We start from the raw sequence: 18,544 nt of genomic DNA, 5'->3' as shown, positions 1-18,544 counted from the left end.
TTAGTATTTTCCATTGTGTGACTACATCACAGTTTATTTCTTATTCTACCGTCAGTGGATGCTTGGGTTGTATCCTGCTTGGGGTTACTATGATCAATACGCTATAAACATTTCTGTGCATGTCTCCTGGTTCATAAATGCATGCATTTCTTCAGGGTAGTTTCTCAAACTTTTATAGGAATCACTTAAGGATGTGTTAACATGCAGATTCTGATTTTTACTAGGTCTGGCAGGGTCTGAGACTCTGCATTTCTAATGAGCCCCCGGTGACGTCAATGCTGCTGGTCCTTGGACCACACTTTAAGAAACATGGATTTGGGCAGAGCTGAAAAAATGCACTCTATAAAAGGCCATATATAAGTATTTTACGTTTTGTGAGTCACACAGTCTCTGTCACAACTACTCAACTCTGCCATTACAGCGCAAAAGCAGCCATAGACAATATGTAAACAAACCGGCATGGCTGTGTTCCAATAAGACTATTTACAAAATCAAACAGTGGGCCAGATTTGGCCTCCAGGATATAGCCTGCCAATTTCTGAGCTAGGGTATATCCTAATAGTGGAACTGCTAGGTCAAAGGGTTGGCCCATCTTCAATTTGAACAGATAATGCAAAAGTGCTTTACACAGTGGTTGTGTCATTTTACACTCCCACCAGCAGCACATGAGCGTTTCTGTTGCTCTACGTTCTTCACCAGCAAGTGATATCGTCACTTTCTGATCTCTCCAAACTGGAAGATATGCTAGATATGCTATGATTTACTTTTTTATGGTTTGGGGTCAAAGTTATGCCCATGACAAAGGTGCTCTGGCTCTCTTGATTTCTAACGTGCTGCCTCAACCTGCAGAGAACGAGGAGAGTTGCAGCTGCCATACCAGCAATTTGCACGTAAACCGCGGCTGTGCTCCTCTGCACCCCAATGATACAGGATCTAAGACAGTGGCTTCATAATCACCCAGGAGCTTTAAAAACAGAATTCCTGGGTCCCCTTCCTCAAGATTAATTCAATAAGTGGGGTGGGACCCAGTGGTTTGTATTTTTATGAAATATATATATATATTCCTCAGGTGACTCTGCTGAAGAGCTAGTTTGAGACACCCTGGTCCAGACTGTGTCTTGGCACAAGAAATTGAGAACTGCCGTATTCAGGGACCAGTGGCTGATAAGACTGAGTGTGTGACTCCCCTCACCGGTGCATCTGTGTTTTCACAAGGGATAAAGACTTAAGGCAAAGGAAAGGATCTATAAAAAGGAGAATTTCAACCATTTCCCAGCCAGTGAGGAGGCACACAGACAGGAGACTACTGCTCTGTAATCCCAGAATCAAGCACTAAGTTTCTGTTTTCCTCCTAGTAAACTCTTTGGTCTTTTTTTTTTCATTCGTCATCTAAATATGTACTTTGATTCTACTAAGTCTATATATAATCTAGGAAATAATAGCTTCAATTGAATTAAACATCAGGATTGGATGTTTTTTTCCTTTGAAAAATTATATTAAAGGTAATGGGAGAATTCCCCATCAAAACAGTAACAACAGCAAAAACTCACCTTTTTCAGATCCCATAAAAAGATTCTGCAGAGGCAAAAAATATATGTTAATATTTTTTAAAACTTACTGGACCCTGTAACAAAAACTTTACTTATTGTTCAAGCAGCACTAAGACAACACGATCCATCGTTTTCCAACAAAGCCACTTATTTATCTAAATGAAAAACAGAAATATTTATTCAAAGGAAGAAAATACAGCTCACTAGAAACTAGAGATTCAAATATCTACTCATTTCAGGACTCTCAAAATGAGCCAACAAAAAGCAAAATTTTGAGACAATGGTGACAATGTGATAGCAATTAGCTTACTCTAAATCAGGGTTTCACAACCTCGGCAATATTGACATTATGGGCTGGAAAATTCTGTTGTGGGAGGCCGTCCTGTGCACTGTAGGATGTTTAGCAGCATCCCTGGCCTCTACCCACTAGATGCCAAGTAGCACTCCCACAGTTGTGACAACCAAACATGTCTTCAGACATTGCCACATGTCCCCTGGGGAGTAAAATTACTCCTGGTTGAGAATCACGGCTTTATATTAAATCAGTGCAATCAGAAAACAGTAAGAAAAAGAATTAAATAGTCCAGCAGTTCTGCCACCATTCTGCTTAACAAGTACAGACTCTGGGAGAAGGGAGCAGAACCTTCCTAGTCGCTACTGAGTTCACCCCTTCCTCCCTGCTCACAGTCCCGAGTTTTGATGGGTGCACTGTGTACAGCCCATGACTACCTTAAAGACAAATGTAACTGGACCTGTTGAGGGGACTCCAAGAAGTGTTCTTTTTTTTGGCGGCACCACTCGGCGTGTGGGATCTTAGTTTCCCGACCAGGGATCAAACCCGAGCCCCCACTGCAGTGGAAGTGTGGAATCTTAACCACTGGACCACCAGGGAAGTCCCAAGGAAGTGTTCTTGAATGAGAGAGGGTGCATCCCACTTTCCCCTTTCCACCTTCTAACAACTTGGACATGAGGTAACACTGAACATGACAGAGCAGCAAGACAGAAAGAGCTGGGTCCCTGATGACTTTGGAGCTGCCACATAGTCCTGGACTATCTGCCTCTAGACCTCTTTCCAGTATGAAGAGAGACGAACATCTCTCTTCTTTAGGGAGGGCTTCGGTTACAAGCTAGTCCTTGACGACATAAGCATTAACCTGCTTTCCCCGGTTGAGCAACTTGCAGAGTACAAGGTAGGCCTCGGGCACTAGCCAACAACTTGACCTACTGAGCGCCACCCAAAGAAACAGTGAACTTCCAGCCCTGGCAGAAAACCCACCAGTGGGACTCCCTGAGCAATAGTAAGAAGTTAACCTTCTTCAGGATGGCACTCTCCTCCCCTCGTAACTCTCACCTCCCCCAGAGACAGGACTCTGCGGCTCCAGTTCTTTCTCTGAACTGTGCCTGACCCCCGATTCTTAACACATTTTTTGAGGAACCAATTAGCATGTTTTCTCCCAACTAACATTGACATAATAACTGAAACTTACAGAACCTCGGCATTGGGGCAACATAACTGTGATACTGTGATTTATAAGAAGAAATATATGTTTAGTCTTTGTCCCAATTCCTGGCACAAAGCTCCTAACCCTTGGAATTTCCTAAGTGAGAGAACAATCCAGGAGTCTTCTGTTCTTTTTAGGATGCACTCTCCTGTGATTTTTTGGAAGCACCTAAGGATGGAGGCTGGTTGTCAAGGGAACCAACCACATGATTAGAGGGTGGAAACTTTCAGTCCCACCTCCCTGATTTCTAGGGAGGGGAAAGGGGCTGGAGGTTGAATCAATCACCAGTGGTCAATGATTTAATCAATCATATCTATATAATGAAGCCTCCATAAAAACCCAAAAGGACGGGGTTCAAGAACCTTCCGGGTTGGTGAATCAGAACACATCCACATGCTGCCGTGCTGGACCCCAAACTCCACGGAAACAGACGCTCCTTTGTTCAGGACCTCACCCTAGGTATCTCTTCATCTAGTTACTGGTTCATATCCTTTAATATCCTTTGTAATAAACCAGTAGTCTAGTCAGTTCTGTGAGCCACTCTAGCAAATTAATTGAACCCAAAGAGGTGGTCATGGGAAACTGATTTATAGCTAGTTGGTCAGAAGCCAGGTAACAACCTGGACTTTTGATTAGCATCTGATGTGGGGACTGAGCCCTTAAGCTGTGGGATCTGGTGCTCTCTCCAGGTAGACAATGTCAGAATTGAGGTGATTTATAGGACATCCCACTGGTGTTGAAGAACTGCTTGGTGTGTAGGGGGGAACCTACAAACTGGAATCGGGTGCAGATCGTAATAACAAAAAGAACTACGAAGTCTGAAGCAGGCACTGGGAGAAAAGTATACTGGTACTCACAATAGAGAGCTTTTCCGTGGTAGTGTACCGGGCAAGGATTTCTCCTCGTTTGCTGGCCCAAGGCTCAAAATCTGATCCTACAATGGAGTTATCATCTCTGTCACGTTTCTTTCTGGAGTTGTCCTAAGAAAAGGCAAGACAATCTCTTCAGCAGCAATTTTTGAATCTTTTAAAAAAGTATAAGCGACCATAGTGATGACAGATGATAACACAGTATTGTATAGGTGAAATCGCTAAGACAGTAGAACTTCAATGTTCTCACCAAAAAAAAGGGTAAGTATGTAAGGTAACATAAGAGTTAACGCAACGGAGGGAATCCTTTCACAATGTATATGTGTATCAAAGCATCACGTCGCACACTTTAAATATCTTACAATTTTATTTGTCAATTATACCTCAGTAAAGCTTAAAGAAAAGTATGAGCGGAAGGCAGACAATCCCTCACTGTAGAATGTAACAGATCTGTCTAAAGGTTTACTATGCTAAAACATTTTCAGGCCAATTCCCCACAGATGAACAATAAACCTATCAAAAGATGCTGAAACTCATTAAGAATCAAGGAAAGGCAAACTGAAAGAGATCATTTTTCAACAATCAGAATGGCAAGATTTAAAATGACTGATAGTAGCCAGGTTGGCAAGGATGCAGGGCACAGGCACTCCAAAATACTGCTATGCTGATGGCAGTGTAAATTGGTGAACGCTTTCTGGAGAACAATCTGGCAGTAGCCATCAAAACCTTATGTAGGGGGCTTCCCTGGTGGCGCAGTGGTTGAGAATCCGCCTGCCGATGCAGGGGACACGGGTTCGTGCCCCGGTCCGGGAAGATCCCACATGCCGCGGAGCGGCTGAGCCCGTGAGCCATGGCCGCTGAGCCTGCGTGTCCGGAGCCTGCGCTCTGCAACAGGAGAGGCCACAGCAGTGAGAGGCCCACGTACCGCAAAAAAAAAAAAAAAAAAAAAAAAAAAAAAAAAAAAAAAAAAAAAAAACACCTTATGTATATGGGGACTTCCCTGGCAGTCCATCCAGTGGTTGAGACTTTGTCGTCCAATGCAGGGGGTGCGGGTTTGATCCCTGGTCGGGGAGCTAGGATCCCACGCCTCAGGGCCAAAACACCAAAGCATAGAACAGAAGCAATATTGTAACAAATTCAATAAAGACTTTGAAAATGGTCCACATAAAACTTGATGTATATGTTACCTTAACCCAGTAATGAACTCCTAGGAAGTAACCCTGCAGAAATCCTTGCACGTAGGCACCAAGACCTATGTATGTTCAAGGACAAATGCGCCACTGCCTATACCAACAAACACCACACATGGTCTATGTGTCCATCATGGCAATTTAAAGCATGTCCCTGGGAATTCCCTGGCAGTCCAGTGGTTAGGACTCTGGGCTTTCACTGCTGAGGACCCGAGTTCAATCCCTGGTTGGGGAACTAAGATCCCACAAGCCGAGCAGTGCGGCCAAAAAAAAAACACCAAAATCATGTCCTGTTCCTTACAATACAATGCAGCTGTTCAAAATAAGAAGGTTGTTCTGTAAGTACTAATATAGAAAGTTCTCCAAGACATATTGTCAAGTTTAAAAAAATAAAGTATATACGTTAAAAAAAAATAAAGTAAATAGCTGTGTGCAATGCCAGCAAAGAATGATGGTGGATTTTGAAGTCAGACTGGCCAGGCTTGAATTCCAGCTTGCATGTCACTTAACATCTCTGTTCCTCTGTGTGGACCTCTTTAAATGAAGCTTAGGCTGTATGAGAACTACACCTGGAATGCACTTGGAAAATACCTGCTATGCAGTTAGCTGATACTCTTATTATTGCTGTTGTTGTTACTTATATATGAGTATGTATGTAAATGTTCAGAAATTGTTGTCATAAATATCTATGAAAATACAAAGAAAAAGTTGAAGAATATACATTACACTGATAACACTGATGACCTCCAGAGTGGAGAATAGAGTGAGAACTGGTCAACTGGACTTCATCTGTAATGTTTGATTTTTTACATGAAAAATTAGTAAATTAGTTATGTAATTACATAAAAATAAATCCAAAATAAAGGGTATGAGAAGAGTCAAATGAAAAGAAAGAATTTTTAAATGCTTTAAGAAAAAAGAAGAAGCAGCAGTTTCCAGGATCTACACGCTGTGCAGTGTCATTGAGTCTGGATTATCTGAATTGTTACAACCCGAGTGCACTGCGTATTACTCGTCCAGTGAAAATCCCCAACCCTGCACCCACAGGACTGACCATAGCTAGGAGCATTACCATGGTAGCCGCCAGGGCTGCAGGGTCAGCAGAGGCCGCAAACATGGAGAGGGGGTCGGTCCCATCCAGGACGCTGCTCAGCGGGTCCACCACGGAGCTGGAGGATGAAGAGGACGTGGAAGAAGTGCTTCCTTTCCGGCTCACTTTCTTTGTCTTTGACTCTGTGACCTGTGGGGAAAATGTGTGGAGGTAAAATGGTAGTCTCCTATGACTTTTCCCAATGAAACACTCAAATGGGTTTTCCCTTGTTCCCTTATGAACTGACCATTCCTTTGCAGCAGGGACACTTATTTTTGTGACAAATTGACATGACTCGGAACCCCAGCTGATGAGGAAGGGAAGGTGAGAAATTGGGGTTAGGAAGGGAGAGACAGGGTCTTTGAGATTTAGAAGGTGATGCTATAACTGAATTCTTGTAGGGCCTTCTTACTCAAAGTATAGTCTCTGGACAAGCAGCATCCATATCACCTGCCAGCTCATAAATCTGTAGACTCGCAAGCCCCACCCGGGACCCACTGCATCAGAATTTGCATCTTGCAGCAACGGTCTAGGTAGGGTAACGAACCAGCATACGAAAGATCCCAGAGTCGTCATACTCGAAGACGGTCTCAGTGGCTCTGTGCGGCCAGCTCATCATCACAAAGCAGTGAGTGCCCAACTCCTCCCTTTCAGGAGAACTGTGTACGTGTTAAGGAGCAAGCGGGGGTGTTGGGGTGTGAAGCCATGTTCTTGTTCCACTGCCCCCAACCCTCCCCAACTTCAGATGACCAGACCATGGTGAACTCCTAAGCCAAGAGGATCCAACCAGAGCCAGAGTCTGTCTGCTGAAAGTTTAGGATCAACATCCAGAAGGGCTAGTTAGACTCCACTCCTTTTTAAATGAGGAAGCTATAAAAACCCAGAACGATTCTTCGGGGGGCAGTGGGGATGTAACAGAATGAAGGAGAGAGGGTGTTGGATAAAAGAGAATTTGGCCCCTGTCCCCGGTTCCTGGAAAGGAGACTCCAAGTCCTTGGAGCATCCGTCATTCATGAGCCCCTCAATCACACCTGAGTTTATGCTAATGAGAGGATGCTGAAAGACCAAACGTGATTAAAGGGTTTGGACTTTCAGCCAGGTGATAACTCTCACTGTAGAATATAACAGATCTGTCTAAAGTTTTACTATGATAAAAAAATTTCAGGCCAATTCACCACAGATGGACAATAAACCTATCAAAAGATGAAAAAGATCTCACTTCAGCAGAGGAGAGGGAAACTAGATATCAAGTTCAATCATGTGGCCAAGGAATCAATCAATCATGTGTGTCATAAAACCCCAATAAAAAGTTTGGACACCAAAGCTCAGTGGAGCTTTCCAGTTGAACACATGATGCACTGGGAGGTGATGCACACCCTGATTCCACAGGCAGAGGGCAAGGAAGCTCTGCATTTGGGACCCTCCTCCTTGCCCTCTGTGTCTCTTAATTTGGCTGGTCCTCATGTGCATCCTTTATAATAAAAATATAAGCATAAGTATTACACTTTCCTGAGTTCTGTTCTGGTAAATTATCAAACCTGAGGGAGGTCTCCGGAAACCCTTGGATTTGTAGCCAGTTGGTCAGACGTGCAGGTGGCCTGGGGACCCCCGAATTTACAGCTGGAGTCTGAAGCTAGGGCAGTTTTATTGAAGACCATGCCCTCAATCTGTGGGGTCTGACACTAACCTGGGTAACTTGGTGAAGTGCCTCCCACTGGTGCATGTTTGTTGTTCTTGTCTGCCTGGCATCCATTCCTCCATCTCCCAGGCTCTCAACAGTCCAAAGTTTCTTTGGGAAGGCAGCCTTGCCTGACTCTCAGCTCTTAAAGGCCTGGTGGAGTGGACTCTGCTCCTGGTTCCCAGGGTGGGCAGGAGCCCCAACCCAACGAATCAGCATATTCTACACCCCAGTCACCAGGGTTGATTCAGGGAAGGACACATAACCCAACGGGGCAAACAGAAAATGCAGAGAAGACACTCTCCCTGCTGTTGGGTTTGAGTTCCTGAGATTGGAAGCAACTCACTGGTGGGTCAGCCGCAGCCACTCGAGCCCGTGGGGATTTGAGGGGCCCTGGGAGGCTGAAGCGTGTTCTTGTGACCTCCTGCTTTATGTAATCACCTCTGTGTGTTCTCAGGTTCTCTGCCGTTCAGAAACGTCATGTCCTCAGTGTCTACTGGCATCTGTCAACCTCATATCCCACCTATGATGACAACCACGTAGCTTCTATTACTTGTTAATAAAAAAGTGCTAACTCAGATGAGACAATCTGTGACTCCTGCTTGCCTTTTGCTTTGTTTTTTAGATAAACTCACAGACAGACTAAGATGCTAGTCAGGACAGCACCCTATATTAGTAATTAGAGTGATCTTAATATTTCAGATAGGCAAATTAAGAAGTATTTTGTTCACACCTCCAAATCAGGAACAAAGGCATCCCATATGCATGATCACCCCACTAATATGAGAAAGGGAATAAAAATGATGGTGGGTGAGACCAACATCACAAAAAAAAATGGGGCAGAGAACAGATTGGTTGATTTAAATATGCAAAAGCACCTACCACTGGCAAAATGAGAAAGACCCAGGAATACTGTCTATAATTTTATGGAATAAGAATGTCACAGAGGGACCCTTGACAAAACTTACAGTTATGGGTTTCAGTGGGTGATAGTCCCCAAATTCCAGGGGTACAGCCTCCAACCGGCATGATGCAAACTCAGCCTTGTAGTTCCTGTTCCTGGAATGCCTGGTAAACAGCAGAACCCAGAAACCAGTTAGTTGGAGATGCATACACACTAAAAACTTTTTGCTGAGACTTCCTCATTGATGAGACAGTTTACAGTGGAACAGTATTTTTCCCAAGACCAATAAGAAGTGGTAAATTTTTAAAAAAACATTTTATCAGTTTGAAGGTATAAGGAGCTGCCGAGGCAAATAAGACCTGCGAGGACAGACACGAGAACAAAGGAAAGCTCACTGAAGTGAAGCCAACTTTCTTGCCCAGCTATCTCTCACAGAGCATTTTGATACTTGGCATGGGACAAGAGACTAAAGCCAGGCTGAGGGCAGCCGCTAGGGGGCAGAGTAGCCAAAGAAGCTTTAAGGAAAACTCACAGGGCTGTAGAGATAAACTAGGGTTCAGGGCTATGGAGACAGCCAGGGCTTGAAGGAAGAGATTCTGAAGAGAAGGCAGTGCAGAGAAGTGAGAGATTCAGTCCTGGTTTCCCCTCAAAGTATTCTCCAACTAAGCTGTGGAAGAGCAAGAGGAATAAGCCAAGTAGATGAAGAGCAGACAGTTTTCATCAGTCTTGCGGAGGCTTAACAAGTGAAGGGATTAGTGAGAAGGAACATAAAAGGGGAGAGATCACCCACATTGAAGCATGGAGAGGAAAAAAGATGAACAGCAGAGTGCATAAGGGACATGAAGAAAGGTCTAACGCACATACGATTTGAATTCCAAAGAAGAGAGAAGGAATAGGCAGAGCAGTATTTGAAGAGATAATAGCTAAAAATTTTCCCCAACTAAAGAAAGACACTGATTCACAGATTCAAGAAATGCTGTGCCCCAAGCAAGACCAGTACAAAAACAAAACAAAAAACAACCATACTTAGAGCCTTCAAAGTAAAATGGCTAAAAACTAAAAAGAGAGGATTTCTTAAAAGGAATGAAGATACGTTATTTTCAAAGGACAACAGTAAGATTATTATCTCAGCACAGAAATGAAAGCAAAGGTATGATACCTTTAAAGTACTGTAAGAAAATAATTGCCAACCAAGAATTCTAGACCTAGTGAAACTACTCTGTGAACATTAGGGCAAAAGAAAGAAGTTTCCAGTCAAAGAAAAAGGAGAACAGCAGCAGCAGCAGAAGCACACCTTACATTTTTTTTTAATGCTGAAAGTAGAAGGAAAATGATCCCAGCTAAAAGTAAAAAATATATGTTAACATGTATATATATACATATATGCACATTATGTGTGTACATATGCATATATACTATATATATACTAAAGAGCATACAAAAGATAAAGGTGTAGGTAAAACTAAATATCAACTACAAAAAATAACTTCTTATGGTGTTTAAAGTATATATAGAATTAAAATGCATGAGAACTAGAACATAAAAGGCAGGAGAGGTGCTACGATCTGAATGTGTGTCTTCCTAAAATTCACAGGTTGAAATCCTCACCCACAAAAGGTATTAGTAGGTGGAGCCTTTGAGAGGTGCTTACATCCTGAGGGTACAGCCCTCATGAATGGGATTAGTACCCTTATAAAAGAGGCTCGAGAGCTCCCTAGCCCCTTCCACCATGTGAAGACACAATGAGAAGGTGCTGGCTGTGAACCAGGAAGAGTGCCTTCACCTGACCATGCTGGTGCCATGATCCTGGAGTTCCAGCCTCCAGAACTGTGGGAAATTAAATTTTGTTGTTTATAAGTAAACCAGTCTGGGGGACTTCCCTGGTGGTCCAGTGGATAAGACTCTGTTTTCCCAGTGCAGGGGGCATGGGTTCAATCCCCGGTTGGGGAACTAAGATCCCACATGCCACACAGCACAGCAAAAAAAAAAAAAAATGTTAAACCAGTCTGTTGTATTTCATTACAGCAGCCCAAACAAACTCAGACAGAAAACTGGTACCCAGAGTGGGGTGCCAGTATAACAAACACGGAAGCAGCTTTGGAACTGGATAATGGGTAGAGGCTGGAAAAGTTCTGAAGTATGTTCTAGAAAAAGCCACTACCCTGAATGGACTGATTATCCAGTGATTATTGTGAGGGCTCAGAAAGAAGAGAGGAAAGCTGTAGAGAAAGCCTCAACCTTCTCAGAGAAAACCTAAGTGGTGGTAAACAGAATGTTGGTAGAACTGCAGAAGGTAAAGGTCATTCTGATGAGGCCTCATACAGAAAGGAGGAACAGGCTTTTTGGACAATGGAGGAAAGCAATCCTGTTATAAAGTAGCAAAGAGCTTGGCTGAATTAGTCCGTGTCCTGGTGTTTTGTGGAAGGCAGAACTTGTGAGCCATGAAATTTGGATATTTGGCTGAAGAAATTTCTAAACAAAGTGTCAAAGGAGCAGCTTGGCTTCTCTTGAATGCTTACAGTAAAATTCAAGAGAGGAATGACTTAAAGACAAAATGGCTGACCAAACAGCAAACAGACTAAAAAACCTCCAAAACTCTCAGTTTCAAAGAGCACAGGAAGCTGGCCCCTTTGTTTCCTTGGCCTCCAGATGCCTTGAATTCATCCCTTCCATGCCTCCCCCAACTCCCACCCCCATTCTCAGCTTTTTGACTTCATTAATATGTGTATGACCCCCAAATCTAATTGTGCTGTGCAATTAATCAGCTTTACTCAATAAGCCCCACCTACCCAGACACTTAACACAGTACAAAAGAACTGAGATCCCATGTAATTTCGCTTTCATCCCTTTCTAAATAAATTTCGCTTCGAGTATAGGAAAGGAGAAAAGCTAGTTAACAATATAGACCGGCCTCTACTTGTTTTTTGTTTTTAAAGGAAAACCCCTACCATGATACACTGCCTAGTCCCTTTGGGTTACATTTACTAAATATATACTGTCTTCGTCTTGCAAAAATATTTCAGTTGAATTCAATTATGAAATATTCTTCCAAACTCCTTTTAATATGCTACCAGCCAATCCTTGATTTATAAAACAAACAAAACCCCAAAGAATAAATTGGAAGTCTAGTCATCAACAGCCATAATGGAGTTTAAAAAATCAACTTATACTTTTCTTCCTTTCAGATCACTCTTAACTTTATCAATAGAATTTTGAAAAGTTAATTTAATAGAATGAGTAGAAATGTAATCTGACCTGAAATTCAACTGCAAATGTGTTTTTCATCGCCATAATAATTATTAACAAATCAACAGCTAAAAAAAGTACAATATCAAAACAGCAATATGACTTGATATACAACAACCAAATATCAGTTCTCATTTATTATGTGCTTATTATTGTTGGGGGCCACAGCGGGCCACCCCAAAATATGGCATATTGATTATCTTGAATTAAAGTTACTTAAGAAACTTAAGAAAGAGCTGATGTAGAGGGACACTCTGACCCTCCTCTCTGTCCCCCTGAAGGCAGGAAATAAGTCTCCCCTGTGAAAGGTGCCCACCTGCATCTGGAGGTAGAAGGACACCCTTGTCGCCAGAGATGGAGAACTCAGGGCCAAGAAGCCGATATAAATGAACCTTGTTATTTCTTTAATACCACAAGCCTGCTGTTTAGATTCTTCACTAATTAAGCACCCAAAACCCAACTTTCTTTGTTCTGTCAATTCCTCACAAATTTATAGTTTCTTTGTCTAAAAAGTATAAAAGCTGCCTGTTTCAGCCACTTCTTAGGTCCCATATCTATGAGACCTCCAGAACACACCAATTAAAATTTCTTTTTCTCCCATTAATTTACCTTGTGTCAATTTTATTATTGGTCCAGCCACAAGAACTCAAGAGAGTAGGAGGGGAAATTTCCTCTCCCTGACACCATATACCAGGATACAGGACAAGCCCTTTACCTCTATTTCCTCATTTAATCAATTCTATGAGGTAGGTACTATGATTATGCCCATTTCTCAGATGGAGAAGCTGAGGTTGTTGGTAACTTGTGAGAGGTTAGCAAGTGATAGAGACAGATGCAAACTGAGGCAGCCTGCCTCTAGGATTCAGGAGTTCTACAGATCATCTATAGGTCAACTTGAGAATTTGAAAAAGCAATTGTCTTTTTTTTAAGGACAGCTTTGAAATGAATTTTTTTTTTTTAAGTGTGAGGGGGGAGTTTTTTGGGGAAAAATACTTGTTCTGGAAAAACCTTTTTAAAAAAAAGAAAGGGAAGGAAACATTTACCCTTGCTGTAAGTCCATGTCAAGTTGCTATTTTGGTTTTTCAATCATTTCTTCCATTATTTCCTCAAATTTGCTCTCAGTTCCCTAGTGTTTCCTACAGGTTGAGATGTAAAAAGCATTTTCTTCAATGCCTGGGTCTTTGGTAAGGCTAACAGTGACCTCTAGTGGGCATTTTCTCAAAAAGCCTTACTCTTCTTCCTGTGAACATAGCTGATAAGCTGGTAAAAATACCCCCAACTCCCAGCAATGCGAAAGGGTGGTCTGGCTCCCTGGCAGCCGCCACAGGAAAAAATGACCAACATTTCATACCTCCACTCCTAGCTTGGTCTGGCCTCTGGGTACTCCAAGTGTGAGTCACAGATCACCAACAAGGGCATCACCTGGGGAGTACTGAAATACCCCTACAGAATCAGGGTCTGCATTTCACCAAAATTCGCAGGTGACTGATATGCACATTAAAGGTTAACACTGCCCTATTTTTAAATTATTTACATTGGATAACATGCATGTGTAGAAATCCTATTACCAGTTACCAAATTAATCTCCTTATACTGGAAATACCGAAATCCACTAACGGCTTGTTAATTCTCAAGTGACTTTTTAATTACTAATGGCATAATCTGGCCACAAAGTTTTTTATCCCCCAATCACAATATACTCCCCCTCCCCAATAAAGTCTTAAAATGATGTAGAAATTCTGACTCCAAAGAATGGTATTTTTAACAATGCTATGACCATAGGACTGAACAGGAAATGTAATCCACAGTGCACTGTACATCTCACAGGTGAGGTCAGTAATAACAAGTGTGGGTGAGAAGACACATGCTGGGGAGACCCGTGACAACACAGCAGGACTCAGGAACCCTGCTACCCAGGAATCTCAGCCCAGAACCTAGACTGTAGGGCCACATGACAATAATGATTAAGATCAGAGGTTTGGGACTTCCCTGGTGGTGCAGTGGTTAACAATCCGCTTGCCAATGCAGGGAACACGGGTTCGATCCCTGGTCTGGGAAGATCCCACATGCCGCAGAGTAACTAAGCCTGTGTGCCATAACTATTGAGCCTGTGCTCTAGAGCCCGTGAGCCACAACTACTGAGCCCATGCACTGCAACTACTGAAGCCCGTGTGCAGCAACAAAGACCCAACGCAGCCAAAAAAAAAAAAAAAAAATCACAGGTTTGAGTTCCAAACCTCAGTGCCCCTTGCAGGCTATAAAGCTAAATGAACTGCTTCATCTTTCTGTCTCCACTTGCTTATCTGAAAAATGGGGTTTTTAGAAGATAAGATTGTGCACGTTCAGCACTTAGCACAGTGCCTGGCACAAGATAAAGGCTCGATAAATGTCAAATTTAATGACAGAAACACGTTTCTCCTCTGAGGGCCTCCTCAGTTTCCTCATTCATTCCATAAATATTACTCAGCACCTACTATCTGCCAAGCTCCATGCCAGGCTCTGGAGATACAATGATGGTTAAAACTCAGCCCCTTTAACTTAAGAAGCATCAAGTCTAGTGGGCAAACTGAAAGATGAACACATGCTAACACAGACAGAAATGTTTAGAGCACAGTCAGACTAGGAACTGTGGAGACCCTAGATGCTAAAGGGCTTATGACACCTCTCTCTGTAAAGTACACCAAAGGTAAAAATGCACTGGGATTAAACAGCATCTTCCTGGATCTTCTGATTACAAAATTCAGCCAGGTAAGTGCATTGAAGCTATATGTTTTGGCATATAAGCCTTAGTGATTCCCTAAAAGGGGTTTTGCATGACTAGGTCAAAGAAAACTCAAGGCAGGTCATATAAGAACTCACTGGCGGGACTTCCCTGGTGGCGCAGTGGTTGAGAGTCCGCCTGCCGATGCAGGGGACACGGGTTCGTGTCCCGGGAGCGGCTGGGCCCGTGGGCCATGGCCGCTGGGCTGCGTGTCCGGAGCCTGTGCTCCACAACGGGAGACCACAACGGTGAGAAGCCTGCGTAACGCAATTTAGAAGGAAGACTCTTAAAGAGTTAGACACGTGAAGGGAACAAGAGAAAGACCGCTGTTTATCAAGCATAAAATCAGAAGTATGTATCTGATTATTTCTAAGGTCCAGGGCTGTATATTTTTTCATTTGCTCACTCACTCACTCATTCAATGTAAACCACTTCACATCATTTGCAGAGAAAAGATCAGAAAATAATCTCCCTCTCTCACGTGCCCAAATAATTCCACTACTACCACCACAACTTGCTCCGGTTCTTCACACACTCATAGCAGCAGCTGGAGCCGGAAGCGCCAATCACTCCTAACTACTCCAGCCACAAGAGCCCGACAGCCTTGGGACGCGCCATTATCTTCTTCTTGATGACCTCCTACATCCTCCAAAACCCAATTTAAGGCTCTTCCTCTCTCAAGCCTTCTCCAAGCCTCCAGGTGTGCCTAATCCCCAATGCCTTCTTTGGATATCCTTCTATTCAGAAGCGTATCTGCTCCACTAAACTGTCAGCTCCTTGAGGCCAAGGAGTACGTCTGAGGGTTGTGCATCCTGAATGCCCAGTGCAGGGCCCTGCACAGAGTAGGATGAATGGCAGCCATTTCACAGATGAGAAAAGCAAGTCTCCTCTAGATGAGCCCAGTCATTCAGAAAACAGCCAGGTCTTCCGAGTCGTCCAGACCAGAGCTGAGTCCACCATTTTCTGCATCCAGCTTCCCCAGAACCCGCGCCAACTTCTGGGAAAGCGGAGGCCGGGGAACTTGAGCTTTTTTTAGGGAATGAATGGAGAGGGGGGCATGGAAGGCACGGGGAGAGGTAGCGGAGAAGAGGACCAAGATCCCACCCGTCCGGCTTCAGGGAGGTCCTCTGAACCCGGGTAGCGGCCGGGAATCTGTGGTCAAGACCACCCGGAGATGGGGTGAGAGACTCCACCAAACCCAACAGAAAGCAGTTCACACACTTCCTCGCAGAGACACACACCAAGACAGAGACAGAATCCCAGAAACTACCAAGGACACCACCTCCCTTAAGCCCAGCCGCCGCTTCCTCCTTACCAAGGAAAGACCGCCATCTTCCCAGTCACATGACCGCTAGTTCTGGGACCGCCGGCCCAATTCACCCTTCCAGACCACGCCCCACCCGGCCGCCATGTTTGTGAGGGGCGGACGCCCCTCCCCCGCAGGGCCAGGGACGCCATGATTGTGAGGGGCGGGGCGCCCTCCCGCAAGGCACGGGCCTTGCCTCTCGGGCGGCCATGATTATGAGGGGCGTCGCAGGCTTGGTGGCTGTTGCTGCCGCAGTGCTGACATGAGCCGGGATCTTGTGGCAGGTGGCCGCCTGGCCAGCCGGCGCCCTCTCAAGGCGGTAAAGAATCCAGACACCTGCGGAGAGAAGATGCTAACCGCGGCTGGGGTGGGAAGAGCGTCCAGCCCGCGCGTGCTTTTGCGGCTAATTAGCAGTTTGGTTGGGTAAGCCACGCCCACTCTGCAGGACACTGTGCCCACCTCCGTGCACCGGGGAATTTAGGCACTTACCGTACCCACCTCCCAGGACTAACAACCTGGGTCTCTAAGGGCTGCCCTAGATCCAAATGGGACAGCTTTCGACTGGAACTAAACTAACTGGAGAAATCGGGGTCAGCATTTCACCCCACTTGGCGAAGCCGTACGTTTCTATGAAGGTGGATGTCCGTTTCCACTACAGAACTTCCGTGCTCTAGTCTAGTTTTCTCTGATTAAAAAAACAAAAAAATCACAGGATATTTTACTAAAGTTGCCATAGTAAGCATGTGTCACGCCCTGTGCTGAGCACTTTACGTTCACTCTTCATTTACTCCTCACTGCAAACCTCTGAAATTACGGCAACCGGGATTTGACCTGACTCCAGAGCTGACTAATAGTTTAACAGGGGAGATCTAACGGGGGTGACTGTTGGTTAACAGTTGGTTAATCACAAGGCAGCATCTGATCCTTTTTTCCCTTTTTCTTTAAAGTGTCTTTTCTGACAGGAGGAGGTCAGAAAACCTCATTCTCAAAAAAGGAAAAGGCAATAGAACATACCCTAACCCTCTAATGGAATACGTAGTTTATTTAGCACGCTGAGTCCTAGTTTCTTCAGCTGTGAAGTTAGGATAATTCTGACTGAGGTTAAGGGAGATGATTATCAAATGCCCGGCAAATGGTCAGCACTCAGTTGAAGCAGTACATCACTCACTTGGCAGGCTAAAAAACCATATTGTAACTTCTGTGACCTTTCTGTTTTCAGAGCTTTTCTTTCCAGGGCCACAGACGATGCGGTGTATCATAAAGCAGGGCTTCTCCCGCTTGAATTGCACAGACTCACCCGGGGATCTTAAAAGCAGGTTGATTCAGCTCTGGGGCAGGGCCTGGGCTTCTGCATTTCTAACAAGTCCCCGGGTGGCACTGCTGCTGGTCTCTGGATGCAGAAGGGGCTGTGATCATTGTGGGTGGTAAAAGGGGGGAGGGGCATATAACGCAAGCAGCGGCAGAGCAACAGCGTGCGCTTCGCAGCACATGCAGGCACACGCACTGATTCTGAACTCTATAATGTCAGGCGTGTTACACAGATAATGGAGGTAATCCTGAAACAGGCTGTTAAAAGTTATGTAAAGTGTGAAAGGGGATTCATCCCACCATAGGCTGAGAAGCAAAACCACGCAACTTTGTCAACCACCTCAAGAAACTGAGTTGAGCCATAGAGAAACTGACCGAAAGGGAACAGATTAAATAAGTGAAAAGGTAATATTTTACTGTCAAGTATAATTTTGGTTAGACATGGTATTTGTTCTCAGAGCTGTCTTTAGAACCTAACCGATGTGACTCCACTGCACCATACCCCAATCTGATTTGCTGCATTCCATGACTGAAAGTCTCCTTTGTTTTTTAAAATTATTTTTATAACCTACATGTATGCCCACTATGGTCTGTTAGAGATAGCATTCCAACTAAACTTGCTTATTTTTTTTATAACTATTACTCTTCATTTTGGGGTAGGAGGGGGATTGTGTGTGGTTGTTCATGGGACTGTGACACCTGACAGAAAAAAAGATCTTCATCTCCAGAATGGGTCCTTGTTTTCAGCTCAGTATGAGTAATAAAGAGTTCCCAGTCATATTCTTTATTATTCCCAATGTACATAATAAACAAGAGCAAAGGGTGGCCACTGGAAAAGGGAGAGGCTGTTCTCACACTGCCTTGTAGATTATCAAATGTAGTATCTCCTCGATAAGAGGTAAAAATGAGGAACATTGGACTATGCTTACATTAGATGATCAGGCAGCAGCAGTGGTTGGATTCTTAACGCTATGCAAGTTAGCAGCTTGGTGTGAACTTCAACCTTAGCATTCTCTCCCATTCAATCCGGCTAAGACATTTCCAGCTTCAGTGAACTTTTGCCCTCTGAAAAGTCCAACTCATGCAAAATCAAATGCTGGGGGGCTAATGTTACAGGTTACATATTAAATAGTGGGACAT

The 18,544-nt window shown here is 44.0% G+C and overlaps 1 protein-coding gene across 2 annotated transcripts in view; it reads right to left on the bottom strand.

Moving 5' to 3' along the window:
- The window catches only part of VPS35L (VPS35 endosomal protein sorting factor like), a 130,778-nt gene extending 114,618 nt beyond the window's left edge, over positions 1–16,160 (bottom strand). Inside the window, exons 1-5 of one of the 2 annotated variants that reach the window (XM_059036954.2) lie at positions 16,106–16,160; positions 8,848–8,947; positions 6,184–6,351; positions 3,910–4,032; positions 1,551–1,575 (exon numbers count right to left, since the gene is read on the bottom strand). In XM_059036954.2, coding sequence (XP_058892937.1) covers positions 1,551–1,575; positions 3,910–4,032; positions 6,184–6,351; positions 8,848–8,947; positions 16,106–16,122 — 433 coding nt within the window. In that variant the 5' untranslated portion in view covers positions 16,123–16,160. Of the gene's footprint in view, positions 1–1,550; positions 1,576–3,909; positions 4,033–6,183; positions 6,352–8,847; positions 8,948–9,315; positions 9,451–16,105 lie in introns of those variants that run through there. The other variant, XM_067012677.1, reaches the window with a different exon arrangement.
- Between the last annotated feature and the right edge of the window lie 2,384 nt (positions 16,161–18,544).

The sequence above is a fragment of the Kogia breviceps genome, chromosome 14 (assembly GCF_026419965.1).
Source record: "Kogia breviceps isolate mKogBre1 chromosome 14, mKogBre1 haplotype 1, whole genome shotgun sequence".
NCBI lineage: Eukaryota > Metazoa > Chordata > Mammalia > Artiodactyla > Physeteridae > Kogia > Kogia breviceps.
Note: the sequence above shows the minus strand (reverse complement) of the source record. Positions and strands in the feature narration are given on the sequence as shown.